The 10,005-nt window shown below is 39.7% G+C and overlaps 1 protein-coding gene across 6 annotated transcripts in view; it reads left to right on the forward strand.

Moving 5' to 3' along the window:
- Positions 1–10,005, forward strand: part of Enpp2 (ectonucleotide pyrophosphatase/phosphodiesterase 2) — a 126,866-nt gene that overhangs the window by 109,679 nt on the left and 7,182 nt on the right. For 3 of the 6 annotated variants that reach the window (XM_055626396.1, XM_055626392.1, XM_055626393.1), the window contains exons 20-24: positions 2,697–2,771; positions 4,024–4,160; positions 5,738–5,873; positions 7,851–7,928; positions 9,301–9,433. In XM_055626396.1, coding sequence (XP_055482371.1) covers positions 2,697–2,771; positions 4,024–4,160; positions 5,738–5,873; positions 7,851–7,928; positions 9,301–9,433 — 559 coding nt within the window. The remainder of the gene's footprint in view (positions 1–2,696; positions 2,772–4,023; positions 4,161–5,737; positions 5,874–7,850; positions 7,929–9,300; positions 9,434–10,005) is intronic. The other 3 variants (XM_055626397.1, XM_055626394.1, XM_055626395.1) reach the window with 1 other exon arrangement.

The following is a 10,005-nucleotide window of genomic DNA, read 5'->3' on the forward strand; positions in this document are numbered from 1 at the left end:
GGGAGAATATGTTGTAGAAACAGAGCTTGCAGGTTTGCCTTGACACAAATATCTTCGCAGGTATAAAGACAGAGAGTCAAGTCCACTTTCTGGTTTGAGTGGGAGCATTTTGTTAAAGAGAAATGCAACATGTGATTCTCCTGAGATTTCCAGGACTAACAGAGCTGGGCCGTGACTGGATTTGCGATTCACAGACATAGTTAGAAAGTAAAACCTAAGTCTTGGTTCTGAATCTCAAAATTTAGTCTTCTTATTGTAAAGATAAATTTCTCTTCCTTTTTTTTTTTTTTTTGCATGAATTATTAAGCTATAAAGACAGCTAGGTAGATTTCTGGAGAGCCAGGTGGTGATTTATGTTGGACTTTGGGGAGGTTGTTGATATCATTGTATTTTTTTCCTTTGTTTCCGTAAGCTCAGTAGCAACTGAAAAGAAAAAAAACAAATGAGATAATGATATGTTTCCGCTCTGGCTGTGTTCTAAAAGCTGCAGTCATGTTAATAGCTTGAAGCTGTGGTGTTCTTTTCTTTTTCTTTTTATTTTATTTCTATTAATTACAGTTTACTTTGTATCCCAGCTGTAGCCCCCTCCCCCATCCCCTCTCAATCCCACCTTCCCTCCCTCTTCTTCTCCTATGTCCCTCTCCCAATCCACTGATAGTGAGTTCCTCCTCCCCTTCCATCTGACCCTAGCCTATCAGGTCTCATCAGGACTGGCTGCATTGTCCTCCTCTGCAGCCTGGTAAGGCTGCTCCCCCATTAGGTGGAGGTGATCAAAGAACTAGCCCATGAGTTCATGTCAGAGACAGTCCCTATTCCTATTATTGGGGGACCTTCTTAGACACTGAGCTGCCATGAGCTACATCTGTGCAGGGGTTCTAAGTTATTTCCATGCATGGTCCTTCTTTGGAGTATCAGTCTCAGAAAGACCCCTGTGCCCGGATTCTTTTTATCTGTTGCTCTCCTTGTGTAGCTCCTGTTCCCTCCAGGTCTTTCTATCTCTCCCATCTTTCATAAGATTCCCTGCACTCTGCTGAGAGTTTGGCTGTGAATCTTAGCATATGTTTTGATACCCTGCTGGGTAGAGTCTTTCTAAAGCAAACTCGATGTTTGTGTGCAGAACAGAAGAGCTGATGAAGATGGGAGGCTTCCCAAGGAAACTCCTCAGGCTGTCCTACCAATCTTGTGCCTCATCTGCCATTTTCCTTGTGTCTCTTCCATTTTGTTTGAGCTTTGTGACTGTATTGTTTGTCAGGAATTTTTGGTTGTTTTGCAAGTTATGCAAGGGAAAACACATGCAAACTGGTGTGTAGATTAATTACACTGGTTTAATATTTTATGCCCTATCAAGGCCTTTTCTCATGGGAGTTTAAGCCTGTTTGTAACATGTCTCATCTGTTACTATAGCCCTGCGTGGATACCAGAGACAGTATAAACTCTGCTGCCTCTTGGTAATAGATGGCAGAATTGTCATTGGACTGTGAGCTCTTTGATAATGAGGGCTCTAAGCCATCAGTGTTCAGTAGCTCCATTCTCCAGCTCACGGCCTGGCACAAAGAAGGATCTTGAATGTTCAATGGAGGCATATGCAAACAGATAAGTGACAGAATTGGGGCTGGGGAGATAGCTCAGTTAGCAAAGTGCCCGCCAGAAAAGCGTGAGGACCTAAGTTTGCATCCCCAGTACCCATGTAAAATATGGACACGACATGCATGCATATAATCCCAGAACGGGGGAGGCAGAAACAGGCTGATGCTTAGGGCTCTTTGGTCAGCCGTTCTAGCCAAAAGCAGCAAATTCCAGGTTTAGTGAAAGAACCTATTCTAAAAAATAAGGTGAGGAGAGACAGAGACTTTTGATGTTGACCTTTGGACATGACAGCACACACACACACACACACACACACACACACACACATACACAGCATGAACATATACTCTAAGTGACAAGGGTGATGAGGAAGCATAAATTGTCACTAATAGAGAGAAAAGAAATCACAGATATATAGAATTGTTTACAACACTCACGAGGAGGATGCTGCAAGCAAACTAGCCCCTGGGGAAAGGAAAGTGATGATGGAAAACACCAAGAAATTCAGGAGGTCTGGAAGGAGGAAAAACCAGGGATTTAGATGATGGACGCTCCGAAGAGGGTGCCATGTGTGAAAGGTGGCTGCTCATTGCTGGCCTCCTAGTGGAACAGGATGAGTCTGAAGAAATACACTGGAGTCTTAGTCACTGTTCTATTTGTGAAGAGACACCATGTCAAAGGCAACCAAAGAAACATTTAATTAGGGCTTGCTTATGGTTTCAGAGGTTTAGTCCATTATCAACACGGCAGGAAATGTATGTGGCAGTAGGCATGACAGGCAAGGTGCTGGAGAAATAATTGGGAGCGTCATCCTTATCTGTAGGTAAGAGAGAGAGAGAGAGAGGGAGAGAGAGGAGAGCTTGGCATGGACCCTCTGAAAACTCAAAGCCTACCCCCAGTCACCCACTTCCTCCAATAAGACCAAAACTTCTACCCTTCTAATCGTTTCAAATAATTCTCTTCCCTGGTGACTGAACATTCAAATACATGTTCAGTATTCAGAGTTCATGGGAGCATTCTTATTCAAACCACTACACTTGGTACACGTTAAGACTTAACTGATAAAAAGAGAATAGCTTCTCAAAGACTGTTGATACTTCTGCTTCCAGCTGAAACCAGGAAATTCAGAGGCACCAAAAATGAAAACAAGAAAACCCTTAATGGAAATTTTGAACCTAGAAAAGGTTTGGTCTGAGTTTGGAAGGAAAATCTGGCTCGGTTTATGGCCCCCCCAAGTACTATTGCTGGGATTTGCTGGCTTTTAATTTGTTTATTAGATTTCATTTCTTTAATAACATTATGGTACAATCTGATTCTTAGGGACGGACCCCAAGTTTGGCAGCTTAAATGAGGCTTCTACATTCATTGCAAGGCTCGGGAAGCCAGACTGCCCAGAAGTTGCTTGCGCTATGACAGTGTGCGTCACTCTGCCACAAATCAGCAGTTTTACTTGGGAGGGTTCTGCGAAATATTGTGTGAACTTTTTTTTTCCTCCACTACTTGTATAGAAGGGTTGAACTTTAATTAAAGCAACATGTATATATAATTTAATAAGTGCTTGCCAGATTCTCTCTAATAAAAATTATAGTAAAAGCAGCTTTTATTCTAAACCATTTAGGGAATTGTGAATTTGCTAAGCCTCAATCTCTAAATATGTGGGCATGCATGGACCCAGTTTCCATGAATTTATGGCAGTTTATCTTCTCCCAAGTGGGCAAGCCAAGCTCCAGACTTTTATTGTGGGTTGAAATAAAGGTCTGAGTACTGAACTCTCATCCTTCACCTCAAAGACTAGTAAGGCTTCATTGACTACTTTCTTAAAGGAGCCCAACTCTCCCTTCTGGGGTCTTATGTGAGTTCTTTGTTAATAAATAAGCTTCTTGCCTGTATCTGAGGGACCATCTTGAATGCCTGCTATGTTATCTATACATGTTCCTTTAAGTCCATGCCTAAAGACAAAGCTGCTAACTACTCTCTTTTTATGTTGAAATAACATATCTCAGATGTAGTTTGCAGATAACGGTTAAGAGAAAACCTTCTTCTTAATTGAACCCTCAACCAATCTGATAAGCCTCTTCAGGGGTCATATCATTTAATTAGGTAAAATTCAATCCTATTGGTTTTCAATAGGTGAGCTGACTCACCTCAGAAGTTACTGGATGTTTTCTTTCTACATAGATTTTTAAATCTGACAATTTTGAAAAGCACCTTCATAGTTCTAGAATTTATATTATGGTTTTGACCCTTGGTAAGGTTATCAGATAAACCACAGAAGTGTTAGGAAAACTAACTTGAGATCAAATTAAGGAGAAGCTGCTGTCTCATTAATCAGTAGGCTAGCAAACTGTAGGAAACTTGACTCTTCCTCCAATATTTTACATTCGATATAAGGTTGACTATGCATTAAAAATAGTTTTCTCTTTCTTTATTTCCTAGAGAGACATCTCCTGTATGGACGACCTGCTGTGCTTTATCGGACTAGATATGATATCTTATACCACACGGACTTTGAAAGTGGTTACAGTGAAATATTATTAATGCCTCTCTGGACATCATATACCATTTCTAAGCAGGTTGTTGAGAAAACTGGGGCTTATACTCTTTATTTGCTATAATGAGGGTTTTGATTAATAGAATTTTACCTTAATTTTTCATAATGGAAGAAACCTTCTTTTGCACCCATGGTAATATTATTTTTTGTGTGTACACATGCATTCACATGTGTACACACATGCTATGACATGCCTTTAGAGCTTAGAAGTAGCTTAGGGAGTTGGTTCTCTCCCCCCACTCTGTGGGTGCAGGGAATGAACTCAAGTGCCAGCCGTGGAGGAAACACTTCTTCCTGATTCACTGCAAGACATTTTCAACTATACTCTTCGTTCAGTGTTCTGAGTGGTCTCCTGTAATAAGTGTTGAAGGGAACGTACTAAATGCTTTTAGATTCTTTTTTCTTCTTTTACATTTTGTTTACATTTTGCCCAATAGTTGCAGAAGCCATCAAGGTTGGTTTTTTGCTTGTTTTAGTAGAGACTAACTTTCAGGGTAGTTTTTAGTTAGCAGTCAGATTTAGGGAAAAGTAGAAAGAGTCCCCGTATATATCAATGCTTGGCCTGACCTTGCTATCCACATCTTTTTATTTTATTCAACATTTTAAAAGTTGATAAGAATTTAAAATAATTATTAGATTTACTTATTTTAATTTATGTGCGAGTGGTTTTCCTGCATGTATGTATGTGCTCCACACACCTCAGAAATCAGAGGGCAGAGGATCTCCTCGAACTTGTTTTGTGGATGGTTAAGAATCACCATGTGGGTTCTGGGAACGGAACCCTGGTCCTCTGTAAGAGCAGCCAGTGCTCTAAATTGTGGGGCTTTCCCTCTAGCCTTCTGTATGCTAGCCTTTGTATTTTAATAAAAAAGGCTTTAATTGGAGTTTCAGCTCACAAGGATGAGATACAAAGCTAGAGATCAGAAATTAGAATAATTTTTTTGTAATTGAGACATATTTCATATATGTCACATACATATATTAAAATATATATACTTAGAAATATATGTAAGTGACAAGAATACTGCTTCCCCAATTATCTTTTAAATTTCTGTGTGTGAATACATGCAAGTGTGCACAGAGGGAGCGAAAGAGAAAGAGAGAGAGATGCTTTTTAAAGAAGTGATATATATGTGTGTGTATATATATGAATAGAAACATACATGTGCAGGGATATTTATGTATGTGTTTGTATTTGTGTGTGTATTTCCTCAGGAGTGCCATCCACCTCTTTTTTTTTTTTTTGAGATAGGTTCTCATACTAGCTTGGAGTTTGACAAGTAGGCTAGGCTAGGTGGTCTACAAACAGCCGAGATCAGCCTGTCTATGCTTCCTCAGCACTTTAACAGTATGAGTTCCCATTATGGATTATTTAACTTCAGACTGTGTTAAAAAAGATTTTACTGCAGGGAACTAAGTTTGAAAATTATTGGCTTATTGTATTTAAAACAAAGGGCCTTTAGAAAGGAGTTATGTTATGACTACCGTAAGCCAGCAAGTTTGCGTTTGACTGTTCACAATGGCGGCTATAGCTTTGCCAGTGTCATTTGGTCTCACTTCTGAAACAGCACCATTGAGTGTCTCTGACTCCCCATGCAGGCTGAGGTCTCCAGCATCCCAGAGCAGCTGACCAACTGTGTTCGCCCTGATGTCCGCGTGTCTCCAGGATTCAGTCAGAACTGTTTGGCCTATAAAAATGATAAACAGATGTCATATGGATTCCTTTTTCCTCCCTGTAAGTTGCATGTCCGGCTCTGATTACTGCGTGTGTGTGTGTGTGTGTGTGTGTGTGTGTGTGTGTGTGTGGAGTTGGAAGTTTGTTGGTTAGGATTTCAGTGGTTCAGGATTTTCACATGGGGAAGCACTGTGAGACTGTGAGATTCTCCCAAAATGAGCCTGAAAATAACCAGCTTTCAAACATCCTGCTCTCCTGGGAAAATCTAAAGTATGCACAGGGGAAAACGGTTTCCTTCACATTTTTTTTTCTTTTCATTGTTTTTTAATTAATTACAGTTTATTCACTTTGTATCCCATCTGTCCCCTCCCAAACCCACCCTCCCTTCCTCTACCCCACTCATACCCCTCCCCCAGTACACTGATAGGGGAGGTCTCCCTTCTTCTAATCCCAGTCTATCAGGTCTCATCAGGAGTGGCTGCATTGTCTTCCTTTGTGGCCTGGTAAGGCTGCACCCCTCTGAGGAGGATGTGATCAAAGAGCAGGCCAATCAGTTCATGCCAGAGACAGTTCCTGTTCCCATTACTATGGAACCTACTTGGACACTGAACTGCCGTGGCCGACATCTGTGCAGGGGTTCTAGGTTATCTCCATGAATGGTCCTTGGTTGGGGTATCAGTTACAAAAAAGACTCCTGTGCTCAGATTTTTTGGTTCTGTTGCTCTCTTCATGGAGCTCCTGTCCTTTCCAGGTCTTTCTATCTCTCCCTTCTTTCATAAGATTCCGTGCACTCTGCCCAAAGGTTGGTTATGAGTCTCAGCATCTGCTTTGATACCCTTTTGGGTAGAGACTTTCAGAGGCCCTCTGTGATAAGCTCCTGTCCTGTTCCCTGTTTTCTCCCTCTTCTGATATCCATCCTCTTTGCCTTTCTGAATGAGGATTGAGCATCTTACCCAAAATCCTCCTTCTTGATTAGTTTCTGTAGGTGTACATATTTTTAGTATGTTTATCCTATATTATGTCTAATATCCACTTATGAGTGAGTATATACCCTGTGTGTATTTCTGTTTTTGGGATACCTCACCCAGGATGTTCTTTTCCAGATCCCACCATTTGTCTGCAAATTTCATGATTTCCTTGTTTTTAATTGCTGAGTAATATTCTATTCTGTAAATGTACCACAATTTCTGTATCCATTCCTCAACTGAGGGGCATCTGGGTTGTTTCTAGCTTCTGGCTATTGCAAATAAAGCTGCTACAAACATGAGCAAATTAAACTTGTACAACCACTTTGGAAATCAATCTGGCACTTTCTTAGACTATTAGGGATAGTGCCACCTCAAAATCCAGCCATACCACTCCTAGGCATATATCCAAAATATGCTCAAGTACATAACAAGGACATCTGCTCAGCCATGTTTGTAGCAGCTTTATTTGTAATCTCTTTCACATTGTTAAAGGGGAATCGGAAAGAAATAGTAGGTTGTTAGGACATTAGCTCTATGCTAAGGGTTTTTTGTTTCACAATTCCATATATTTATAAGATGAGCTTCTGTCATTTTTATCCCTCATTGACCTCTCGCTGGAACCCTTCTCACCAACGTCCCCTCCGATTTCCATGTCCTCTTGGTGTGTGTGGCCACTGAGTTTAATAAGAGTCATTTGTCTGAATGTGGACTAAAGGCTATTAAGCAGCTTGATCCTGCAGAGGTGATTTCCTAAAAACAATTATGTCTCATTATCTTAACAACATTTTAAGAGTCTATGTTATAATAATGAAATCAAAGAACTAGTTATGGAGAAAAGGGCTGTAAATACTTTCTGAGAGGTAAGCACAGTGACTGAGTGGGAGTGAAGTCAGAAATGTCTAATGGAGGGGATAAGTTGAAATAAAAGAAGATATGCTGGCTTTGAGCTCTGATTACTGCGTGTGTGTGTGTGTGTGTGTGTGTGTGTGTGTGTGTGTGTGTGTGTGGCATGGAAGACAAAGATTTTAGCTGGTAAGCAATGGACTCTGTTTGCTCTCCTGATGTTTAGATCTGAGCTCTTCCCCAGAAGCTAAATATGATGCATTCCTTGTAACCAACATGGTTCCAATGTACCCCGCTTTCAAACGTAAGTAAAATAAACTTACTTAGAAAATAAATATTTTATGTTTACCACTTACCTTTTCTATCTCCGTGCTGATTTTAATAACACTTTGCAACTGTTAAGCTTTCATAATTTTTGAAGACCTTTCATATAAATTCTCTATAGTTGACCTGCCTGTGAGGAAAGCTAGTAAGTTTTCTAGCCATTGCTTATACTTAGGAAATGAACATCATAAGACGTGACCGAGGTCATGAGTGGTCGACTTGAACTAAAACCGTATTTTTCTTCCTACCTGCAGCCTTTTCTATTTAAATGATTGTTCTTTTGATGATGGAGTCTCACTGAACTTTAAAAGTCACTTACCACTTCATAGCATATATATTCATTTATTGAACATGGCTGCAAAGGCCATGGACACCCTTCTTTTCTAGGGTGCGTATGTTTTCTGAATGTTACACTAAACCCTAGGAGATTATGAATATTCTACTTTGTCAGAATATTAATTCAGATGATTTTAAGGTCATTATAATTATTTTGTAACCTCTTTGAACATACAATTTAGTTGTTCACAAGATTATTAGATGATAATGATTCTGTGAATGTAGTAAGAACCATAAACCCTGGTCCTCCAAACCAAGTGTAGTCCCTAGGGTGTGACCATTGTTGATGCAATCAGTAAAATTCCATTTTTTCCATGACTGTGCACTGAACTCAGATCCTCACACACGTCCTCACACCTTCCACCCTTTAGCTATACTCTCAGCCCCTTACCTCTTTTCAGATAGTATTCCATGCAGCCCATGCTGACTTTGAACTTGTTATGGATCTGAGACTGATCTCTAAATGCTTCTGTCTTTGCCTCCTGCCTCCTGGGTACAGTCCTTTGCTATCACATGCAGCTGATGTAGCGCTGACTTTGAGTGTCCTAGAAAAACACTGTGCCAACTGAGCTACATTCCCTAGCCTTCAAACTTAAGAAACTGACCAATAAAGGGTTTCATTAAATTTTTTTTTTTTGAATTTTGCTTAATGTCTAAAATACTTCCTCTTCTGCTCCTACTGTATCTGTGTCTATCCGGCATGCTCTGTCCCCACTTCCTTGCTTGGCATTTTCCTGCACATTATGCTTTTAGATATCAACACTTTAACCTCCAGTGGGAACTTTCCTTGACTTACTGGGCTAGGCTTAATGCCTCCAGAGCCTTGACTCCTATCTCTTATCCTTCTTTTCGCAAGTTCATAGTGAATAACACAGATAACACCCTGGAACAGGTTCTGGTGAGTCACAGCAGCAGCTCTTGGCTCTTGACACTGCACTTGAAGAAAGGCACCCTACAGAGAGCTTGTCTGAAACAAATGTATTTATGCGTGATAATTGATTTGTGTCTTTGCACAGGTATTTGGACTTACTTCCAAAGGGTTTTAGTGAAGAAATATGCTTCAGAAAGGAATGGAGTCAATGTGATAAGTGGACCAATTTTTGACTACAATTACGATGGTTTACGTGACACTGAGGATGAAATCAAACAGTGAGCTTTTGTTGTTTTGTTGTTCTGTCTGAGATGCCTAAATTCTAAAACACCAGTCAAGGATATTCATATCCTTAGTTAGAAAAGACTTCATACCCTTAAAGGTTTTTTCTTTGAATTTCTTAAAACTTGTTAAAATCCTTAGTTGTTTTTTATCTTTAATTAAATATTAGTAGTTAGAATGAAATTTTGGTTTTCTTGATAGGCACATTTTTCCATTCCATAATAGAAAAATGTAGGAATAATATTTTTGGAATTATCATTTGTTCTTCAGAAACTCTTAAGTAGAAAAATTGTGATTGTAACTTAGCTTTATTATTTTTGGAGACTCTGAGCCAGTATGATTTATTAGAAAGTTGCATATAGCCAGGCGTGGTGATACGTGCCTTTAATTCCAACACAGGAATTAAAGAGGCAGAGACAGGCAGATCTCTGTAAGTTTGAGGCCAGCCTGGTCTAGTATATCCAGGGCTCTGATACAAAAAACAAAAACAAAAACAAACAAACAAACAAAAAAAAATGAAAGAAAGAAAGAAAGAAAGAAAGAAAGAAAGAAAGAAAGAAAGAAAGAA

Source organism: Psammomys obesus, unplaced genomic scaffold (genome assembly GCF_907164565.1).
Source record: "Psammomys obesus unplaced genomic scaffold, mPsaObe1.curated_primary_1811, whole genome shotgun sequence".
NCBI classification, from domain to species: domain Eukaryota; kingdom Metazoa; phylum Chordata; class Mammalia; order Rodentia; family Muridae; genus Psammomys; species Psammomys obesus.